Genomic DNA, 24,679 nt, shown 5'->3' with positions numbered 1-24,679 from the left:
TAAGATTGTCACGTTACTGTCGGATATACAGAGAATATCACCCTTTGATATCAAATATATCAACACGAGTTGGTATACGAGTCGGTATACGAGTGTTGAAATATTTGATATCAAAAGACACCAAGGTGAGATTCTATTTATCACCCAAGCTTTTTCGGTTTTCAAACAGTAATATGTGGGTTGAGTAATATTCATGGAGAATATGTTGTTTCATTTTTCGACTCAGTGGTGAATGAACAAACACCCAAATAATTGTTCTCTCCAAATAGTTCATATTGCATGCATACCCTGGTATGAAAATGCATATGTGGTGTATATTGCTAGCTTGCTTGCTTGCTTGAATGATTGATGCCGCACAATTTCCATTTATGTTTTGTTAAACATACATTTTCAGTGTTTGCCTTGTGTATGTTTTTATTGTACATGTATATTGTGGAGTAACCATCTCTTATGTGTTATTATCTGTTATATACAACCTGGTTATTATTGACACGATGGTTTGTGATGTATTGTTGTACATGTACATTACAGTACACTTGCATATCTATCACAGTTTCTGTCTTCGTATGGCGCATCAATGAGATAATAAATACAGAATGTCAAGCTTTAACATTATTGAAAATATATCAGCATTTACTTGTAAACATGTATTATTAGACATTAAACGATCGTAGGTTTAGGAAAACCATGGTAGGACAGATCTGCATACTATTACATCTGCCTCAAAATGTGAGAGGCAAAGGTTTGTAATATATATTACCCGTGCACAGCTCCAACAGACCTTTAACCATTGAGTATTGTGATTTGTGTTCATCTAGATGATATTTACTTTGGCATGTGGTGCTTGTGTAGAGGTGTTGTATGAATAAACGAAATTACAAATGGTCAGTTATGTGTTGTATGTTATTCCCTCAAACTTGTTCAAATATTTGTCAATTTGCTGTTATTATCAATTTAATCCACAGCAGATAACTGAGGCGGCGAGTTAAGGGACATGGGCCATATCTTCTCCCACTTGTGTAAACCTGAGAAAATGTGTGACATGTCAATAATGAAACATAAACATCCCAACAACAAAAGATTTGTCCAGTGACTATCCAAGTTAAATGGATCGATGATACGCCAAGGTCATGACGACTCACATTTCTCAAGAGTAAAGCTTTTCACAGAGGAGTTGTTACATGTATAATAGTTGTGCCAAGAGAGCACATGTACTTTTGCTGGAGAGGTGAAAAACACTCTTTTATCAAATATCAAGCACATTTAGTGCATGATGGCTCGTCGGAATGCTCTCCAAATTCTAAGACGTTTGTTACACACCAATCAGGGGTTGTTAGGGAAGTACAAGGTGTCCGAATTGACGTCAGAGACCTCTTTTAGAGTGCTACCACACGCGCGTACGCGACACCAAGGTGGTTATAGTAACAGAGTTTAATAGCCAATGTCACCCTTTCAATGTTTCAAAATATTTCAAGAGATTTGGTCACTGCAGAGTGCTTCAAAAGACCTGCACATTTTCGCCAAAAAATTGGCACAATTCTCAAACACACAAGGTAAACCAGTGTCTTTTCCGTTTGCTGCCTTGAGTGTACTTTTGCTGGAGAGGTGAAAAACTCACTTTTCTCAAATATCAAGCCATTTCAGTGTATGATGGCTCGCTGGAAAGCTCTCCTAATTCCAACATGTTTGACACCCAAAACGAAAACTTGGCACATTTCTCAAACACACACGATAGACCGATGTCTATTCCGTTTGCTGAGGGGCGGTCGGGTAGCCTAGTGGTTGAAGCGTTCGCTCGTCACGCCGAAGACACGGGTTCCATTCCCGACATGGGTACAATGTGTTAAGCCCATTCCTGGTGTCCCCTGCCGTGATAATGCAGGAATATTGCTAAAAGCGGCGTAAAACCAGACCCACTCACACCGTTTGCTGACTTGCATGTACATATACACTCTTAAAAAACCCAGAAACGCACAGGTAGTATGTAGTTCATTGAACATGACAACACAAAATAGATCTGAACTCAATCGAACACCTCTGGGATGAACTCGATCGACGTGTATGTCAACGTCAGAACACACCGCTGACACTCCCACAACTTGTCAACGCGTTACAAGCAAAATGGCGCAGAATTCTTCAGGACAGAATTCGTGCACTTACCCAGACATACAGTATCCATCTTATGCAGTGGGTTAAAGTCAGGTAATATGAAATGGAAATGGAGAACGAAATGGACAACGAAATGGAGAATGGGAAATAACTAACAAATCAAAGGTCACCAATGTTCACAAATATACCGATGTTTACATCCAGACGGAGATTTTCACGTTGGTCTTCAAACGGAAGTACCTGTCATCACCATTATCCTTCCCGTCATGCTTCTATCCGTCCTTAACCTTGGTGTGTTTCTACTTCCGCTGAGTTTGGGGAGAAGATATCCTTGTGTATATCCATAGTCCTGTCCTACGCAGTGTTCTAGTCTGTCATTGAAGGAAGTTTACCGCAAGTGTCAGATACTGTGAGTATCTTCGGCATCTTCCTCGTGACAATGATGTTCCTCAAAGTCGCGACAACTTTGATCACTGTCTTCGTTTTGAAAGTTTACCATAAGACCACCGAAGAGGCGGTTTACATGTCACACCGTGAGAGTCTTATAAAATGTCATATACAAGACAACTCCAAACCAAATTTTGAACAAGATAGTACAGTTGTAAAACTTTCGAATGTTGCGTAGTGTTTACATTTGATCCTGAGACGTGTGGTGATCTCGAGTCTGTTTTAATTCATCTTTGTTTGGCTGTACCTTTGTACATTTTATAGTTGTAATTAATATGTAAAATATTATTATGTAGCTTGAAATTAATGTCAGTCAGCAATAGTACGTGAGACACCGACGTAATGTTCCTAGGTTATATTTCTTTAAATCAGCTTTGAGCTGAGGTGGAGCAGCTTAGTTTACGTTCATTCTTAAGCTGTAGGTAGTGTTTCATTTGAGTGCGTGAGTGAGTGAGTGAGTGAGGGTATTATAAATAATAAAAAGAGATTATCAGGCGAGTGTGTTTGGGGATGGTAAATATCCTGTATTCTTTATCATATAACATCACACCTTTATCATATAATGTAATTCTTTAATTCTGTGCTTGGAAATCGCTTTCACTCTCTCATTACCTAAACATTGCGAGTTTTCCTGGAATGCGCGCATTAATATTTATTACGTCACTGGGTAAGTGATGTGTCAGTCGGACAGTGACATAAGCCAATATAGTTCCTTAATCTAATCTGTTTCTTATACAGTGGCGAAGCAACATATATGCAAAAGAACAATTGTTTTTACTTGCATTGCTCGGCAATCCATCTGTCTGTCCGCTAGAGTAACTGCCCTTTGTCAAAGAGAAGCTACTTTAACTCCAGTCTATGAGACGTCATGGCCACGTTCATACGTTGTTGACAGTTGACCTGTCCTGTCAAAACGTAAAGAAGTGCAATCAGATGTACACACAGCGACAAAAAAAACGAAACAAGGTAACAATTCAAACATATTTCGGCCAAATCCAACTATTTTAATTTGTGGAAACCGTTTCAAGCCGGAGAGGTCCACAAGCACAGATATGGCTACTGATCCCGCTTGGCTAGGCCTAGTGCCCTCGCCAAATTGTTTCGAAATTTGTATCTCCAAACTTGCCAAAACTTATAAAATACCTTAGCGACGTCACAGTTAGACACTGATTTTAAGTATATCAGACTGTTCTTTTGATAATGATAGCAATTATCTCTGTAGTTTATCCAGATTCCCGATGGTTAATTCTGACTCGATTGCCGAATGACAAGGGCGACGCCATATTTGTTTATAAACACCTTTGATATTTGCATCTCTATCCGCATATGACCCAAACGGTTATCGTGTTTATCCGTTGGCTTTATCCTTACGAGAAACCTACCCATTATATGATAAGGAAGGTATATGTGCCATATTTTTGGTAGATATGCACTTATTGTTGTTCATTAGAACTTATTATGTAATGAGTGTAAATAAAATTAGTGTTATTATAAGCATACGTTTGTCAAATTATTGTGGTAACATGTATTTGTTATTGTAGTAAATAGTATCAGCTATTGCTGTAATACCGTTGCAAAAATCAAAAGAAGGTAAATGCATATATTACTTACATTTTAACCCCGATTTCCATTTAAGCAAGGTAGAATGTAATTTGTACAAGAATAAAAATATATGCACGCCCTAACACGGTTCAGCCTATAACAATCTTATTATGAACCCGTAGGATCAGCCATACCGTTGACAGTATAACACATATCCTACAGCAAAACCTGAACAAAGGAACAACCTTTATTATGAACTAACGACTTATCGATCTTGTGTGTTCATATATAGATGAGAGTATCTTTGTGTTTGTGTTCAGGTGTTGTTTGAATAACACACAGATTGGCAGCTATATAATGTGCATTAAACTACCTTTCAGCAGTATGTTTCCATGTCATTATCGGTGTTACATACATGTGAAATGAAGCGCAGCACCTCTTAAGGCCAGATCTATATTTTGTCAGTCAACTAAATGGGTACATTGTCCAAAGTCTCAAAGGTCTGTTGTAGTGTCAGGTTATATATATGTTTTTATAATGAGCCTACATGATGCAAAGTTATATTGACAGAATCCCAGGGGCCCACCAGGTGTGATGTTATATGATCAAAACCCTTGGTGTGATGTTATATTATGAAAACCCCAGGTGTGATGTTATATTATCAAAATCCCATGTGTGATGTTATATTATCAAAACCCCAGGTTTGATGTTATATTATCAAAATCCCATGTGTGATGTTATATTATCAAAACCCCAGGTGTGATGTTATATTATCAACCCCCAGGTGTGATATTATATTATCAAAACCCCAGGTGGGATGATATATTGCCTGGATCCCAGGTTCCTGTATGTTGCGATGTGAAGCATGACTGTTAAGAAAGTATTTGCTTTATGATAGACACCAAGGTAACAGGATGAATCGTGTGAGGCTTATCTGTGTTTCACAGAAGAGATAAGCTTTTACGAAGGCGACAGCCAATACATGTATAATCACAGTGCAATCATTCAGATATTCACACAGATAGTTTTAACCTTTTGATAAGCTACCAGAAAACACAGTTTAATGGAACACGTCGATCAGCATTAGAGGTACAAACAAAGCTGTGCAAACACTGTACAATATTGATACGCGATTCAATGATGTATGTCAAAATTAAGCCCCAGGCTAAATTACTTCCACATAGATAAAGAGTGGTTGTTACGATTCTGCAAATATTCCCTGCCAGCGTCTGTACTGCCATGCTGCTCGCACCACTTCGTTGTGATCCCAAGCATTACAGTGCTATCCATCCAGACGTTTGTGACAGGTATATACCTTGTGGTCATACCTGGATTCCACATTTGTAACTTTATTCTACTGCCTTGGGGAAAAGGTTTTATGTGACACTGATCAAAATCTCTGAGATCACTTTTTTTTCCAACTAACCTTGCTGGTGGATGACACGCTGAGTCATTGATTAACCCATAGATCCTATGATAGATGTTTTAGATGTACCTAGTTATTCTTACACATTGTGTGTTTCTGTGTGCTACATATGGTCGTCAGTCTGGTGCTGATCCGGGCCCTCTGTACACCTTGTATAATGACCTACTGGAGCACTATAAGCCGTATATCAGACCCAGGAAGAATCCTAATGATACCGTGCACGTAGTGGTTTCCTATGGCATGACGTCTGTGGAAGGCTTGGAGGAAACCACACAGACAATAACATCATCAGGACTCATCCGATTTGAATGGGCAGATGAGCTGTTGACTTGGAACTCAAGTGATTATGGTGGTATACAATATATTAATATACCTGTGGATAAACTTTGGATTCCGGACGTGAGTTTGACAAATGCATTAGAAGACATTTCGTTGATTCTTCCTAGCGGAGACATAGCAAGGGTGAACAACGATGGACAGATCACGTGGTTCCATGTAATGAAGAGACGAACAAAATGTCCTCTAGACATGTCCACGTTTCCATTTGACACCCAGACATGCAATATTACCCTTTTTCAATGGATAACGGTCATTACGCAAGTTAATATGACAGCCAGCGGGATCTGCATTCAATCGTCAATGTTTCAACGAAACGGAGAGTGGGAAATAATTGATAGATCAATGGAAACAATTGTTCACATATACACCAGTCTTTATATCCAGACGGAGATTGTTTTCACGTTCGTCTTCAAACGGAAGTACCTATATTACATTATCACCAACATCCTTCCCGTCATGCTTCTTTCCGTCCTTAACCTTAGTGTGTTTCTACTTCCGCCTGAGTCTGGAGAAAAGATATCCTTGTGTGTTTCGATAGTGCTGTCTTACGCAGTGTTCTTGTCTGTCATTGGAGGAAGTTTACCGCAAGTGTCAGATACTGTAAGCATCTTCAGCATCTACCTTCTCGCAATGCTGTTTGTCAAAGTAGCTACAACTTTGTTGACAGTTTTAGTGTTGAATATTTACCATGGAGACACTAAAGAAGAATGCTCTCAACCAGATCCAAATAACCAACACAATCGTGCACTTTCGGAAAGTCCCGAAAGGAAGATATTAAAGAAAGGAAACAAACAGCTGGCAAAACTTTTAAACAAAATCGGTTTCGCTGTTATATTCTCTTTGACAGTTATCCTTACCATTCTGTGTTTTGTCCTACTCTCTAAACAGTAGTAAGAGTGTCACATAACTGTCGGATATACAGAGAATATCACCCTTTGATATCAAATATATCAACACGAGTTGGTATACGAGTCGGTTTACGAGTGTTGAAATATTTGATATCAAAAGACACCAAGGTGAGATTCTATTTATCATCCAAGCTTTTTCGGTTTTCAAACAGTACTATGTGGGTTGAGTGTGTAAGGTACAGCTAACCAATATTTGACAGTTTATTTCGAACACCAAGAACTGACTGGTATGGTCTGTTCACATTCATCCCAAATTGTATTCAGATAAATAATGACTGAAGACTATTTAAGTATATTTATCTGTCGTTCAAGGACATTATTTCGGTTTTCCTCTCTTTTTGTATCAAAAATAAAGGTGTTACTTCTGTCAGAATTGGGCCTCAAGAATTTTGAATCTGCTTGTTTTTCATTTGTCATTGCATAAAATCCCCTGAAATAAGTGAAATTCAAAAGAGTTAGAATGTATGTGCATTGCATTTTCAAAATTAAGAAAAACATATATGAACAACTTGATCACATTTCTTTCGACATTTTAACACGTTATTTTTCAATTTGAGATATCATACTGAGAGTTTGTGTTAAACTCTCACGAACGATTGTATCCGTGTTGCTTCATCTTCTGTTGAGAATGAAGTTTTTTTCTGAAAACAATTAGTTTGCTTTGACCAGAAAGCTCAGTCCTGAGCTCAGTTTTGTTTCTTCAACATGAGCATGATACGTATCTCTCATTCAACACATTGGTGTTAATCATTTGGCATAAAGTATATTTTAAAAGAACACATGTACTATGCAGCCAATTCATACTTATCCATCCGGTTATTTTAGTCATTCAACTGGACAAAACAGAACTTTTCATGGAAGATGTTGTTTCATTTTTCGACTCAGTGGTGAATGAACAAACACCCAAATAATTGTTCTCTCCAAACCCTGGTATGAAAATGCATATGTGGTGTATATTGCTAGCTTGCTTGCTTGCCTGAATGATTGATGCCGCACAATTTCACTTTATGTTTTCTTAAACATACATTTTCAGTGTTTGCCTTGTGTATGTTTTTATTGTATATTGTGGAATAACCATCTCTTATGTGTTATTATCTGTTATATACAACCTGGTTATTATTGACATGGTGGTTTGTGATGTATTGTTGTACATGTACATTACAGTACACTTGTATATCTATCACAGTCTTCGTATGGCGCATCAATGAGATAATAAATACAGAATGTCAAGCTTTAACATTATTGAAATATCTCAGCATTTACTTGTAACATATATTATTAGACATTAAAATATGGTAGGTTGAGGGAATCCATATTGGGGCAGATCTGCATACTATTACTATCTGCCTCCAAATGTGAGAGGCAACGGTTTGTAATATATATTGCCCTGCATATAACAGCTCCAACTGGCCTTTAACCATTGAGTATTGTGATTTGTGTTCATCTAGATGATATTTACTTCGGCATGTGGTGCTTGTGTAGAGGTGTTGTATGAATAAACGAAATTACAAATGGTTAGTTGTGTGTATGTTATTCCCTCAAACTTGTTCAAACATTTGTCCATTTGCTGTTATTATCAATTTAATCCACAGCAGATAACTGAGGCGGCGAGTTAAGGGACATGGACCATATCTTCTCCGACTTGTATAAACCTAAGAAAATGTATGACATGTCAATATTGAAACATAAACATCCAAACAACAAAAGATTTCTCCAGTGACTATCCAAGTTTAATGGACCGATGATACGTCACGGTCATGACGACTCACATTTCTCAAGAGGAAAGCTTTTTCACAGAGGAGTAGGTACATGTATAATAGTTGTGCCAAGAGTGCACATGTTCTTTTGCTGGAAAGGTGAAAAAAACACTTTTATTAAATATCAAGCACATTTCAGGCATGATGGCTAGTCTCCAAATTCTAAGACTTTTGATACCAATTCCGACACACATATAAGGGATTGTTAGGGAAGTACAACCGTTTAAATGTGTCCAAACTGACGTCAGAGACCTCTTTTAGAGTGCTACCACATGCACATGCACGACACCAAGGAGGTTATATTGACAAAGTTTAATAGCCAATGTGACCCTTTCAATGTTTCAAAAGATTTTTAAGAGATTTGGTCAATGCAAAGTGCTTCAAAAGACCTGCACATTTACGCCAAAAATTATCATGGAGGAAAAGTACAGCAAAATACACATGCAAGTTATAGCATTCGTAACTCGTGGTAGTGGCTATAAAAGGCAAGCATAAGCAAAAAAGTCGTCATGAAATTGTCAACATTTTTCAAGTTCGAAAGACCGCCTCCGTGGTCTAGTGGTAGAGTGACCGCCCGGAGAGCTGAAGGTCCGGGGTTCGATCCCCGACCGCGTCATACTAAAAGACGTTAAAAGGTGGTTCTTGTTGTAACCCTGTCTGGCGCTGTGCATTAAGGGGCTAAAACAAGGACTGGTCGGCTCGGAGTCAGTATACTGTGTCTGAGTGGGGTATTCATGTTAAACTGCGTCATGGTATCTCAGTGAGCTAGCACTATAAATCGGCATCAGTCCGGACTGGAACAAGCAGCCACACAAACACACACACGTACATACACGCCGCTATATAAGAGCAATAATCTTGGACGCGACGTTAAACCCCATTTCACCTCACCTCAAGTTCGAAAATGCTGAGAAACAGCGCAGCCGATCGGAACATGTCCATATGGCGTATCCAAAGAGGGGAATAAAAGTCCACCACAGCACCATTTGCCGCCTTTGGGACCGATACACACACTTTAATTCCACTGCAGACCGTCCGAGAACCGGCCGACCAAGAGTTACCACCCCTGCACAGGATCGCTACATTCGACTGTTCCACATACGTCAACACAATGCTACAGCTACAGAGACTGCTGGGCGCATCCGTGGTTTGAGGAGGATATCGGACCAGAGCCATCTTCGCGAGACTGGAATCCGACCAAGGAGACCAGTTATCGTCCATGTTTTGCAACAGATCCATCTACAGAAGCGCCATACCTTACAGCCTTGGAATTTGAGAAACTGGTTTAGCGATGAATCACCGGCGAGGTTGAAGACAATGTGTTTATCGTCGTTGAAATGAGCGTTTCGCCCCACATTATGTACATGAATTCGACAAATTCGTTGGTGGTAGTGTCATGGTGTGGGGGCCCATATTCTACACAACGAGATCTGTCTTGGTTGTGGTTCAGGGAAATTTGACAGCAAGTCGCTACATGAATGAACTTCTTCAACCTCCTCTTCTTGGAATCATTGACCGCCAGAGGGAGCTGTTTCAACAGGACAGCGCTCAACCACACACAGCTCGTGTCACGGTAGACTACCTTTATAACGCCAACATCAACGGCTTGCCCTGGCCGTCATGATCTCCAGATCTCAACCCCATCGAACACCTCTGGGATGAATTCGATCGACGTATATGTCAACGTCAGAACACGCCGCAGACACTCCCACAACTCGCCAACACGTTACAAGCAGAATGGCGCAGAATTTCGCAGGACAGAATTCGTACGCTTATCCAGTCAGTGCCAAGGAGATGCAGATGGTCAAAAGAGAACATGGTCAATGGAATACACAAAACGCTTACCACAGTCACAGGAAATCACTGCCCAGTCCAATGTACGATTCTGACGATACCATACATATGCCGATCTAGTTTGTACTGAGGAAACGACATCAAGGCAAGATTTGTTTGTTTGTTTTGTGTTTAACGCCGATCTAAGCAATATTCCAGCCATATGACGGCGGTCTGTAATTAATCGAGCCTGGACCTGAAAATCTAGTGATTGACATCATGAGCATCGTTCCACGTGATTGAGCTACGATGACACGCATCAATTAAGTCAGCGAGCCTGACCACCCGATCCCATTAGCCGCCTCTTACGACAAGCATAGCTCCTTTTACGGCAAGCATGGGTTGCTGAAGACCTATTCTACCCCGGATCTTGATAGTTCTGTTTAGGCAAGAAGTAAGCATCCTCATGCCCCCTTCTTACTAATCTATTTCTCTATGTATAAGAATCGGAATTCATACTCGATTGGCATCATTAAAACAAGGGATTGGTGCCTCTGGATGGTAAAGGTCTGGGCTAATGGGTTGTCACTTTCACTGGGCGAATCATATACGTTTTATATTTACAATTAGGCCGCATCTGATCAACAAACACCAGGTAATGCCTGACACTGGTACTTTTATGTGTGGTCAAATAGGGATGTGTACACACATTTTCTGTTTTATTTACACATCTTAACGCAGTCATGGTATCCAGTGAGAATCAATATCAATTGTCAGGATATATAAAGTTATAATTAAATGAGTCAAGATTGTGGTGAAGGTTCTAGTATCGAGCCAATTTTGACAATCTGTAAAGAATCACATAAAAAAGATAAGCACCCCCCAGAAATGTTCTGTACAGTAACTAAGAATCACGAACATGATACAATGGACAGAGTAAAGTTGGAGAAAGAATAATGGTTGTAAAGAGCAACCATCTGAGAACACAAAACAAAAATAATTTTGAGCCAGAATGAAATTTTGATCGAGATATGGTTGCCCAAACACGGTACTGTTTTTATCACAACCTAACACCCTCTTTCGCTATAGAACTGCTAATCGTGTGCCATGATAAGTTATTGCACATAATGAATAAAAATGTTTATTAACGTCTATTAATGTCATTCGAATGGCAGCCTCGACTCATCCCTCCAGTCAGGCGTTGGTAAATCTCAAGGGGAAATAGCGCCCATTCGTGATGCAAGCTGATGCCAATTGATCCAGATTGTGTGGAAAATGGTCCATTGCATGAACTCTATGGTCAAGAATGTCCCAAATATGCTCTATGGGGTTAAGATCTGGACTCATTGCAGGCCAAGGTTGAGTTGCAATGGCGTTGTATGCCAAATATGCAGTCACAACTCTTGAACGGTGGGGTCAGCGTTGTCGTCCATGACAGAGGTCTTGATGCTGGTGCGTGGTTGTCAAAATGGGGAACAACAACTGGTCCAGAACTTCCCGCATGAAACGTTCACCATTGAGATTGCCCCGTATAGTCAATAGCTTGCAATTGTGTCATGTACACTCCCATAGTACCAAGGAGCCACCACCAAACAGAACAGTTGGTTTAAAGTTCTTGGGGTGAATGCTGTACCTTGGTGCCTCCATACTCTCGGTCGGCCATCATTCACATGCAGCTGAACCATGTTTTCATCTGACCAATGGATCGTCTCCATGTTCTTAGGTTCCACCCTTGGTGTGCCAAACACCCTTGTAATCGCAGTCTCCGATGACGTTGTACCAGTAAGGGGCGTTTGACGACTCTTTGGGCCCTCATTCCAGCAGCTCTTAAACGATTCCGCAACGTTTGGTAAGACTGACGTCTATGGGGTAACCATTAACGCCTCAGGTAGGTGCTCGTCGCAAAATGATTTCTGATCGCAGTTATATCCTGTTTTCCCGTCCTGACGTCACAGGAGGCCGACCTGTACGTGACAGGTCCTTTACTATATTGGTTTGGGCGTGTTTTCGCACTAGTCGGCTGATTACTGAGTAAAGGTAACCCATTAGCCCATTAGCCCACTTTCGTCGTCTAAAGTTTGTTTCGCCCAGAGTACTATCAAAACAAAGTTATGCACCAGTGATTTTTCCCTTCAGAAAAATGTTAGAACAGCCCGTGTCTGATAAAATGAAGAAGAATAAGAGAAAGTCGAATATATTTATTATATACGATGACCAAATACAGCAAGCACTATTCCTTAACACTGATGAGACTTCAGGACTGCTGCAGGAGATATACGAAATATTTCAGTTCAACAGTTTAACCAAATATAACTAAAAGTTTAACTGGAGCATCTAGGAATTCCAAAGGCGGCGACGATCGAGTCTTTTGATAATATGGTAGGACTCTGCTTAGCTATTTATTCCGGGTATATGGCCTGGACGGAATCCGGCTGTGGTCTGGTCTTCTGTTGGATGGTTGTGTGGGTTCAGGGATCTAGCTCGCCAATTGCTGTACATTTTCCAGTACATCCTGTATCTACACATCTCGACTGGACACATGTTTGCCTGTGTAATTTAATCTGTATCTTAAGAGATTAAGAACGATCTGTCTTCCTGTTTGTTTGGACGCAACATACTCTACGCGCTCGGTGTTGGCCATTCCTGCATATCAATGTGTGCATATTGTGAATAAAATACTTCAGTTATGGTATGGTACTAAAACAGATCTCCTGATAGTTAAATGACTAACCAGTGTTTTTCAGAAATTTGTTTACTCACGGGAAAAACGTTAGTTAATCCTATGGATATGAACTCCTATGGTTGATTACATGTATTACCGGGTTGCCGTTTTAATAACATCATGGGATGGAATGTTGACAGAGTTTGTGGGCAGTTAATGTCGTTATTGAAGGTTTGACATTGTTTTCTGCTGCATTGAACAACTGGCCGTGAAATGGCTTCCATTTGTATGTGCTATTTGGTTTAAGATCCATACGGCCATAGCCTCTTATAAGTCTCTGCCACGCCCTTCACAACCGTTAGTAGTACCAGCGAATAAAACAAAGCACTTTTTAAAACTGCTGAAATCATATTGACTGTTTGTCTGTTTGGCTACACAGCTTTCTGTTAATACATTGCACCCTGTCAAGTGGAAGATACAAATCTTCCACTACAAATGGAGAGAAGGGAGAGAGAATAAATAACTACTGGGATATGTTGGGTGTTAACCAGTGAGTGAGTGAGTGAGTGAGTGAGTTAGCTTTAACGCCGCTTTGAACAGTATTCCAGCACAATCAAGGCGTGTCAGCTCGATGTGGGAGGAAACCCCGAAGTGATGCAGGTCTCAGACGTTTACCACTTTGGAGAAACCCACGAGCAAGGGTATGGTGCTGACAAACCTAGAAACACAATTGGGGCGAATCTATCATCACCTTGCGAGATAACAACAATTTTGACACGCACAATATACATTCCCCTAAGACCAGTTAGTAGAATCGAAGTCGGAAGGATGGTCCCAGGATTCAATTCACGGTTAAACTGACTGCTGAGTGAACAAAAACTAATGATGACTAAAGTGTGCATCATTCCATGGGTTTATCAGCTCTCACCGAAATACAAGACCATATCGTTGACATAAATTTGGCACAATCTAATTTACTCTGTTACTATACATTCTTCCTCTTGAGCTGTGTGTTCAAATTTTGCCATCCAGCTCTGAACAGTTGCACTGAATTGAGAGTTAAAATCCCAATCTATATTTATTCGTCTCTTTGTTTAAACTACCCTCAGAGAATGTTCTATGTCCTGTCACATCAATAATATATGGAAATGTTTGCGACAGTGACAGTGAATCAATGACGATACCTTCCCGTCTCTTGTTTGCTTACAGCAATCACCAGGACATTCGTTTAATTGACATAAAACTGAATGCATCTATTTCCGATACTCGGGAACAGGACAACGGACATTGTTGGCTTAGTCTCATTTTGATTCACCAAAGCATGGAAAACCTATATCCAATGAAACGATGAATCCAACCTTTGTGTATTCTCGGGCAATTAATTTTTTGTCTGACTACATTCAAATTCGTATCAGCTTTTAGCTCACCTCGCCTGTCCATGAGTGTATATTATCTCTGTTTGATTAATGAGGCTAAACCTTTCCAACAAGTAGCGGGAAAAATAATTCAAGGTCGTGTGAAATTTCTTAAAATTTACCACAGTGATGCTTACAAAATCTTAAGTTGCTGTGTTTTTAACATTATTTAGTTAAATGAAGCATACACTATATATGTTACCATGTGAGCTATAGTGCAGTTTGTGATGAGTAGACACATAAAATAATGCCATCAATAAACACACACACACCTGATGATAAACCATTCAGGGTATTGGAACCCAGGTGTGTAGTGAAACAGCTAACCGATTAACAACTGATTTTATCCAGACGTTATTTTTAATGATGTGTTTTCCATGTTTCGCATTGTGGTTGTACTGTGTGGCCGCTTCCACTATTCGTCCTGGATCCATAAAGATAGGAGCTTAGAAATATATATATATATGTTTTGGCAGACACTTACCTTCATAAAACATCCTTGCTTCGTAATGTTGGGCCTGTCTACTGTTTTAACATTCTGTATATGCATGTGTAGTGCATATGGACTATATGATCCGGGTCCTCTGTACACCTTGTACAATGACCTACTCGAGCGCTACAAGCCGTATATCAGACCCAGAAAGAATCCTAATGATACCGTGGATGTAATGGTTTCCTACAGCATGACGTCCGTGGAAGCCTTGGATGAAAACATGCAGACAGTTGCTTCTTCTGGATTCTTAACACTTGAATGGACAGATGAGCTGTTGACTTGGAACCCAAGTGAGTATGGTGGTATACAATATGTTAATATACCTGTGGATAAACTGTGGATTCCGGACTTAAGTTTGACAAATGGAATCGATAGCCTGTCTTTAATACTACCTGTTGGGGAAATAGCAAGGATGAACAACGATGGAAGAGTGACTTGGTATAAAGAGATGAAGAAACGTACAAAATGCTCTTTAAATATGCGACACTTTCCGTTTGACAACCAAACATGCAGTATCAGCCTTATTCAGTGGGCTACTGTTCTTACTGACATAAATATTACAGCAGGTCGGGTTGAAATTGAAAGATCAATGTATACACCAAATGGAGAATGGGAAATAATTGACAAGTCAAAGGACTCCATTGTTCATACTTTTACTGGTGATGTGATCCAGACGGAGATTGTTTTTACGTTCGTCTTCAAACGGAAGTACCTGTATTACATTATCACCAACATCCTTCCCGTCATGCTTCTTTCCGTCCTTAACCTTGGTGTGTTTCTGCTTCCGCCTGAATCTGGAGAGAAGGTGTCGTTGTGTATTTCCATAGTGTTGTCCTATGCAGTGTTCTTGTCTGTCATAGGAGGAAGTCTGCCGCAAGTGTCAGATACTGTAAGCATCTTCAGCATCTACCTCCTCACAATGATGTTTGTCAAGGTTGTGACAACTTTGTTGACAGTTTTAGTGCTAAATGTTTACCATGGAGGCACTGAAAAAGAATTATCGGGTGCTGACTCTTTTCTTTTAGAACACGAGAAGGTAAACGATTTAAACACGTTTTGTAACGTACCCGAGAAACTATTTCAAGAAAAACTACCAAGGAAAGGCAACAAAGAACTTGCAAAACGTCTAAACAGAATAAGTTTGGGTTTTATATTTTCTCTAACAGTCCTTGTTACGTTTTCGTGTTTCATCATGATCGTGAGACAGTAGTGTGCAAATATTGATGTAAGCATCCTTTTTTTGAACACCATCTTATGGCAAATATTTGACAGTGAAATATGAAGAATGCAGGTCGTATCATTGCCATATTCAGAGTAGATTTGTACTTTTACCAAGTAATCAAACGTTAATCTAGACGATAAATTTACAACAGGACACAACTGATACTTGTGATCATGTAACGTTGGAAAAACAATGTGAATGTGTCTGTAATTGCATGTCTGATGATCCAGGGGCTTGTAATTCAGTTCCTTGTATACATATAAAGTGTTTTTTTCTGACATTTCATAGTGGTCTATACGTTACACGACTACTGAGTTATCTCCCTTTGCATTCCACGCGATATTACGTCCGGCTTTTGTGCGACGCTTGTTAGTGTCACTGGAGAACTTAAATTCTGTATTATGTATTAGTATGTATACATGTTTTATTCGTTTCGAGTGAAATGTTCTTGACGTCCAGCCCATTGTGTCTCTGCATGGTGTTGTCAGTTGATTTGTATGTAACTAGAAGTAGAATAAATGTACCTGCTATTGTATTCCGTGTCATGGGATAATGTTTTCACCCGAGGGGCAGCGGCGACGTGAAACATTCAAGATGGAAAATTCTTCTGTTAATGCGAATGTGAACTTTAGAGAAAAGCCAGATTGCAATACAAGGATTTCATGGCCAGTCGTTATGCTGAATTCTTGTAAGGTGACTATAGTATCCTTAGTGCTAGCGATAACTTCTTTATCTAGTCAGTGTAACAAGACATTGGACAACCAGACACGTATTTTTGGTCACAGGTTCCTTCTTTTGTTATCATTATGGAACATAGTTCCCTGAGTGAGTGAGTGAGTTTGGATTTAACGCCGCTTTTAAACAGTGTCCCAGTTATATCACGGCGTGTCAGTTAAACGTGGGAGTAAAGCCCGAAGTGATGCAGGTCTCAGACGTTTACCACTTCGGTGAAACTCACGAGCACGGGTATGGTGCTGACAAACCTAGAAACATAATCGGGGCGAACCGGGATTCGAACCCACAATCATAGGTTTCTGGCGGGCCCAAGGGACGCAACACTACACAGCCAATCGCGGCTCCATAGACGACTGGGCCACCCGTACCAATCACATAGTTCCCTGAACGTGGTAAACTGATTGCATATATATATATACTAGCCACATAAAGAAACTGTGCACGGAAAAAATATATTCTGGATTGAAATACAACACAGCAAGAACAAAATGATGCAGACGCTGTAGCAGCTGAATGATCGGACCATAAGAAAATGTCAACGGGACCTGAACAACATCTGTTACGGTGACGTCAGAAGATCAAAATGGAGTAGGGGTCAAACGACAAAGTCACAAAGTCAATAACGGGTATGACCACCCTGTGCGTGAATCACAGCAGTGCATCGGCGACGCATGGAGTCCACCAAATGGGCATGGAAGGCCTGGGGAATGGCCTGCCATATCCTCCTCAAATGCTGTGCCAAGTCACGGACGTTATCTGGAGGATGTGGAAGACGACGCAGACGGAGCTCCATTTCATCCCACACATGCTCTATTGGGGAGAGATCTGGAGAAATTGCAGGCCATGGCAGTAACATGACATTGTTATGGTGAAGGAAATCCATTGCGACCCTAGCCGTGTGAGGACGAGCGTTGTTCTGTTGACATGTCAATCCCGGGCCATGACGTTGCAGGAAAGGCATGACCACAGGCCTCAGAATCTGATCTCTGTAGCCAACACCGGTGAGATTGCCCTGAACAACCACCAAAGGGGTTCGGTGCCGTGCTGTTATCCCACCCCAAATCATCACAGAGCCACCTCCATAACGGTTCCTCTCCACAATACAGTTGCGTGCATAACGTTCTCCCAAACGCCGGTAGACACGTTGGCGCCCGTCACTGTGGGAAATGTTGAACCTCGATTCATCTGTAAAGACAACATTTCTCCACCATATTCGAGGTTGGCGAACATGATTTCGACACCATCTTAGACGGTTGACTCGATGACGGTGTGTCAGGATGGGACGTATGGCAGGGCGTCGTGGTCGAATACCGTACTGACGTAAACGATTCCTGACAGTGTTGGGATGGATACGGCGCAGTCCAGGAATTGTCTGGGACGTCGTTACTGCCGTTTGGAACCTGTGTCGGAGATGTGTAACTCGAATCCATCTGTCCTGTCTTGGCGTCGTTACTCGGGGACGTCCTGAACGTGGGTGGTCGGCAACGTCATTTGTGTTCTGATAACACCTCACAAATGCCGATATCGTGTTACGATGGCATTCGGAATGTGTTGCCACCTGTTGTTGCCTCATTCCCGCTCGGATCATTCCAATGGCTTCATGACGCTGTGCAGCTGTCAATCTTGGCATGATTTGCTTGTGATATGCTTGTGTCTGCGCCTGAGAAGTTTTGAATTTTTGAATGACCACAGATCATGCTTTCCAAAGTGACAGCGAATTTTGAGTTGCACATGCTGTGTACAGCTGCACAGGATGCACGTGCAGTAACACATTGCACGTCCATAGGCCCCCATCAATGACGTCATATCGCATGGCACGTGCATGAGCGTTTGAATATCTCCAATAATTGCTGTGTTCAAACCTATATTTCATATATGGATGGTGTGCCCTTATATCTATATTTTCTCCTGGCACAGTTTCTTTATATGGCTAGTATATATTCCTATAAAAGGAAAACGCATAGGACATATTGATATATATGTCACAAAGATGTTAACATATGAACGATATGCGAAGCATGACTATGATGTAATATTACACCATATGAATACTTGTTGGATTCACAAAAGCGCACAAATGACCAAATGCATGACCCAAATATTTAAATGCAGAAGAGTAACACCTCACTAAAGCAACAATGTCCACCGTGTTTACCAGTGATTTTGGATTTACTTTGATGTCACGTTCGGAATAAGGCATCACAACTGCTCTCAGTCGTAGGTCACTTATCGCTCTGACAAGCACCCACTTTATGTGAGAATCGCCACTTTCGGATTTTGAGCCCTACAGCTAACAGACTGAGCCACGTCCACACCGTTAAAGGTAGTGCAAATGTACCTAATAGTACCGATCTGAAAACGGCTCAAGACGTCAGGCGTCGAATGAATAATATAGTATCTAATAAGTCGTCGGGTGGTTTTGTGACAGATGAGCGTGGGAGGGGACACTGTAAGAATAACGTGGATCGTAGTAGGAACTGGGAAGGCATGTTTGTGGCTAGTGACGCCATGAGGGTTATTCGGCTTTTGAATCATTACTAAACAGATGTAGAGGATGAAAGTGGCTTGTGTGGATGTTCCAGGACAGTTTTCCAGAAGCCAAACTATTCGATTATTAACCATTTCATCCTGCTTTCTCGGCGTTTGTATGCGCAGAATACTAGGAGGCGCTGAATGGGTACCTAACCCTAATCGTAAAGGAGTGATTGATGGTAAAGGAAATCCAGGGGCTAACTGTCGTGGAAGGAGTAATTGATGGTTAAGAGGATCCAAGGGCTAACTGTCGTGAAAGGAGTGATTGATGGTAAAGAGGATCCAAGGACTAAGCGTCGTGAAAGGGGTGATTGATGGTAAAGAGGATCCAAGGACTAAGCGTCGTGAAAGGGGTGATTGATGGTAAAGGGGATCCAAGAGCTAACTGTCGTGAAAGGAGTGATTGATGGTAAAGAGGATACAAGGGCTAACTGTCGTGAAAAGAGTGATTGATGGTAAAGAGGATCCAAGGGCTAACTGTCGTGAAAGGGGTGATTGATGGTAAAGAGGATCCAAGAGCTAACTGTCGTGAAAGGAGTGATTGATGGTAAAGAGGATACAAGGGCTAACTGTCGTGAAAAGAGTGATTGATGGTAAAGAGGATCCAAGGGCTAACTGTCGTGAAAGGAGTGATTGATGGTAAAGGGGATCCAAGGGCTAACTGTCGTGAAAGGGGTGATTAGTTATAAAGAGGATCCAAGGGCTAACTGTCGTGAAAGGGGTGATTGATGGTAAAGGGGATCCAAGGGCTAACTGTCGTGAAAGGAGTGATTGATGGTAAAGAGGATCCAAGGGCTAACTGTCGCGAAAGGAGTGATTGATGGTAAAGAGGATCCAAGGGCTTACTGTCGTGAAAGGATTGATTGATGGTAAAGCGGATGCAAGGGCTAACTGTCGTGAAAGGAGTCATTGATGGTAAAGGGGATGCAAGGGCTAGCGGTCGTGAAAGGAGTGATTGATGGTAAAGAGGATCCAAGGGCTAACTGTCGTGAAAGGAGTGATTGATGGTAAAGAGGATCCAAGAGCTAACTGTCGTGAAAGGAGTGATTGATGGTAAAGAGGATCCAAGGGCTAACTGTCGTGAAAGGGGTGATTAGTTATAAAGAGGATCCAAGGGCTAACTGTCGTGAAAGGGGTGATTGATGGTAAAGGGGATCCAAGGGCTAACTGTCGTGAAAGGAGTGATTGATGGTAAAGAGGATCCAAGGACTAAGTGTCGTGAAAGGAGTGATTGATGGTAAAGAGGATCCAAGGGCTAACTGTCGTGAAAGGAGTGATTGATGGTAAAGAGGATCCAAGAGCTAACTGTCGTGAAAGGAGTGATTGATGGTAAAGAGGATCCAAGGGCTAACTGTCGCGAAAGGAGTGATTGATGGTAAAGAGGATCCAAGGGCTTACTGTCGTGAAAGGATTGATTGATGGTAAAGCGGATGCAAGGGCTAACTGTCGTGAAAGGAGTGATTGATGGTAAAGGGGATGCAAGGGCTAGCGGTCGTGAAAGTAGAGATTGATACAATTCCAAAAAGAAACCAAATTCCTTGGACTAATCTTTGATGAACACCTCACTTGGGGTGCTCACATTAAACACCAAACAAATAGATGCACTAAAGACCTAAACACACTACGCTGCCTGACAGGTTCCAACTGGGGTCCTGCAGGGAGACCCCACGATCACTTAACAAATCACTAATTAGATAAAAAATAGACTATGGATGCCAAATATACAACACCTTCAACTCCTCATTAAGCGATAAACTAAACTCAATTCAATATCAAGCACTTTAAATAAACACACGCACTCAGCATGGCACACCGCGCATATCGCTACAGGCACTAACAGCTGAAATACCCCTGGATCTACGCCGAGAACAACAATAAATTACTGGTCCTCAACCCAACAAATCCTTAAAACTAACATAAGCCCCAGACTCCCAAGCTCTAGCTCGCAAAACCCCTCAACTAACACCAATCTTTCAACGCATAATAAATTACCTAAATATACACAACCTAACTAATTTACAGTTTAACTCAACCCCAAATAACACTTTCACACCTAAACTCCAAACCCCCACAATCGACATATCTCTCTCCACCAGACTAAATAAAGAAACTGAACAAAATACCGCTAAATCCATCACATTAGCATACATTCACGAAAAATGGCCACACATGGTGTCACATTTACACAGACGGGTCCTTCGACCAGGGCTCAAAATGCACAGGATTCGGCATCAACATCAACGAGGCACTAGGCAAATAGGGGGTGAGTTACGTCCCTTGATCTGGCAAGGCGTGCTTCGCTTGGGCTCTTCATCACCAACAAACTAAATCGAAGGAAATTTCACCAATCCTCTGTAACAGGTATAAACTATTGTTAGAATATCAAATTACACATGCCCATTAATCCGAATTCACGTATATTTTGATGCAGAAACTTTCATTATTGATAATTTTGACTGTCAAAACTGAATTCTCTTTTGCGTCCTAACAATGGCTATGTCGACATGTGGATTGAGTGACTCGCCCGAATACGTCGGTGAAGTTATGTTTCAACAGACTCCTGTACGTTGTGAGACCGATGTTGAGAATGAATATGAGTCCAAGACCGCGAAGAAAGCAAGACGAAGTTCGTGTTGTGCTAAACGTGGAACTTTTAGATGGATGGCAGAATGACACAGATGGAAAGCAGGTTGACGACCCAGCTTACCGCCATATTTAAAGCTGAAACAGAAGAATTGAGAAAGGAATTTGAATTGCAAATAAACGTTTTGAAGAACAGATTTTTACGAATGGAAACTACTTCCAAGTTAAACTCAGATAAATGTGAAACTGCAGTCGAAAAAATGGATAGAAAAATCTGCGAGGTCAAAACAAGATTTAGAACTGAAAATAATGACAATAACATTCATCAAAGTGTTGTGATCCGTAATCTGCCTATCAAAAAGCCTGAGCAAGAGAACAAGAATACTGTCTATCACAGGTTAATCAAATGATCCGGTGACGGTCTGAAACTTCCAGACGTTAAAGTGGTTGAAGCAAGCAGAAAATCTCGTCCAGACAACAAACCAGGCCTCGTGATAGCAAAGTTAGAATCCAGTGACCAGAGAAAGAGACTTTTACAAAATAATAATACGCTCAGTAAGACCAAAGATTTCTCCAAAGTTTACATCGACAGAGCACTGACCCAGGATGAGCTGATCTCCCGTTGTAACATCCAGACGTTGTTAATGGAGTTGGCGAAATCAGACCTGTTTCGTTTTCACGGAAAGAAGCTGGTGGCGGCAAAAAGGATTAGGACAGTTTGCAGTTTGGCTTCTGGAACTCTTGTGGCTGGCCATGTAAGGAAGCTACCAATAGCAAGTTAAGACAATCACTAGTATCACTTGACTATGATATATTGGGAGTATGTGAACCATTTTTAACAAAAGATTCTGACTTGAATCTGGAAGGTTACACCTGGTACGGAAATAATTGACAGGTCCTGGTTACCCCTGAAACGAGCTATAATAGATGATACCAGCTATAATAGTTGGATGCCATAGATCATTCGATCTATTGCAAATGTGAATCGATCAAAACAAGGGAGTGTGTCTTTAATGCGTACTTCCGTATAATAGCGACTGCCGAGGTGTAATAAACGTCGAAATACAGAAGCAATTCACTAAATACAAAAATAAACCCACAAAACGCTTGAATTTACGTTCCAAACTTACACATGGGCAGCTGACATCTGCAATGGGTTACTGCGCATGAGCGGATGTCGGGGGATAGATCATATTTTCTGCAAAACAAATAAATAATAGTCGACAACACCCAATTATATGGTGATGTGTACGGGACAAAATCAAAAAGTAGTTAGAAACATAATATTCATTGCCTTTCCGTGGATTTCAATAATTGCCCCATGGAGTAATGTCATTGGTCGAAATAAAATACACAAGTTTCACCGCGGGTTATATTAAGGCTCAAAATATCAGATAACATACTCATCAAATGAAGCAACATGGAAATGTCTGACATGGAATCCGGCGAAGAAGCAGCAACTCCATCAACAATAACAAGCAAGGAAACGAATTTAATCTAAAAAATTATAGTGTTAATCAGAAAAATACCATACAGTATAATATTTGTGACATAAGCAACATTGAAAGGCGAATACGTGAAGCTAAAAATATATTACCTGATTAAAATGAAAATCATTCTTTATTGTGACGTCTGACAGCAACGCCATCACTGCAGAGGGCCGCTAGAGATTCCTGCAACGTAGAAATGTACGTTAGAAACTTCTGATTACTTTACAAACATTTACCCAACAAAGAAATGTTCACAACAGAAGACGGTATTATGTAAACCAAAGAAAAGGAAACCCTTGAATTCCGGAAAAAAGACAATGCGCCAGAGCCAAACATCACCAACATGTGAAAAGAGCAAATGTATATCTGGATGACAGCCAAAAAAGATCAAGTGCGCTATACATGGGGAAAAAAACATTTTTCATAAAAGTAATTGTTGATGACACAATACAATTATTTGTCAATAAAATGTGAAAGGTAAACAAATGAATTGTAAAGATATTAGTAAAAACATGCCATCGGTATCGAACACATCTGTCAGGTTTTGCAGTACCTCTGTAACATCTCGCAAGAACGTTAACAGCAGGTTTTTCCTACTGTCCTTGATGTCCCTGTGGTAGGTTAAGGACAGGGCATCCGCAACATCCCCGGCACCCATGTCACGGATCACCTCAATGTCAGCAAGGATAATTGCTTTTATGTCCTCATTTCTCCGGCGGCTTATGTCAAAATATGTATCACTGTCTGTGGTAAATAAGAAGACTGGTTCCAGACGATGGATGCGACTGACATACTGGGAGGTGACAACATCCTGACAATAATCCGTCTGTTTCTTCTTGCATTTAGATGCAAAATGTACCAGATCCTTGTCTTCTGGGGTTCCTTGCTCCTGGGGACGGGACCGGTAGCCATTCTGTCGAAGGTGTCTCCTCCACATGTCAACGTCAGTGGACAAGTCGGTTACGTGCATGTATTCGGTGTCGTCTGGCAGCTGAATGTTCAAAGCATGCATAATCTGTTGTTTCATCTGTTCCATAAAAGAAATGTTAAATTGTCAACAGGGTGTGGAATTAGCCAGTTTGACATGTACAGGAGCTGAGGAATAGCAGAAGTTACATCTCCCACCCATCAAGCATATCATTGGGGCACGCCAGCAATGCTCACTAAATACAGTGTGGGTACATATTTTGTTTCCCCGCTGCATCCGTTATACCTGTGGCACCTTTCAAAAAGGCAGCCGTGACCG

At 41.0% G+C, this 24,679-nt stretch overlaps 3 protein-coding genes across 3 annotated transcripts; 2 read left to right on the top strand and 1 right to left on the bottom strand.

The window, feature by feature from the left end:
• Positions 1–5,587: 5,587 nt before the first annotated feature.
• Positions 5,588–6,754, top strand: LOC139471137 (neuronal acetylcholine receptor subunit alpha-6-like). The gene has a single exon (XM_071253395.1). It carries the CDS (start codon positions 5,588–5,590, stop codon positions 6,752–6,754), a length of 1,167 nt encoding a protein of 388 aa, XP_071109496.1.
• An 8,088-nt stretch (positions 6,755–14,842) lies between these two features.
• LOC139471383 (neuronal acetylcholine receptor subunit beta-2-like) lies at positions 14,843–16,081 on the top strand. The gene has a single exon (XM_071253728.1). The coding sequence runs from the start codon at positions 14,843–14,845 to the stop codon at positions 16,079–16,081; it is 1,239 nt and encodes a 412-aa protein (XP_071109829.1).
• Positions 16,082–22,651: 6,570 nt separating this feature from the next.
• On the bottom strand, positions 22,652–24,469 carry LOC139471467 (uncharacterized). Its single transcript, XM_071253828.1, has 2 exons — positions 23,950–24,469; positions 22,652–22,707 (listed from the first exon to the last, which is right to left on the bottom strand). The coding sequence occupies exons 1-2, from the start codon at positions 24,467–24,469 to the stop codon at positions 22,652–22,654; spliced, it is 576 nt and encodes a 191-aa protein (XP_071109929.1).
• Between the last annotated feature and the right edge of the window lie 210 nt (positions 24,470–24,679).

The sequence above is a fragment of the Haliotis cracherodii genome, unplaced genomic scaffold, assembly GCF_022045235.1.
Source record: "Haliotis cracherodii isolate W230 unplaced genomic scaffold, xgHalCrac1.p SCAF_22, whole genome shotgun sequence".
Lineage (NCBI taxonomy): Eukaryota > Metazoa > Mollusca > Gastropoda > Lepetellida > Haliotidae > Haliotis > Haliotis cracherodii.
Note: the sequence above shows the minus strand (reverse complement) of the source record. Positions and strands in the feature narration are given on the sequence as shown.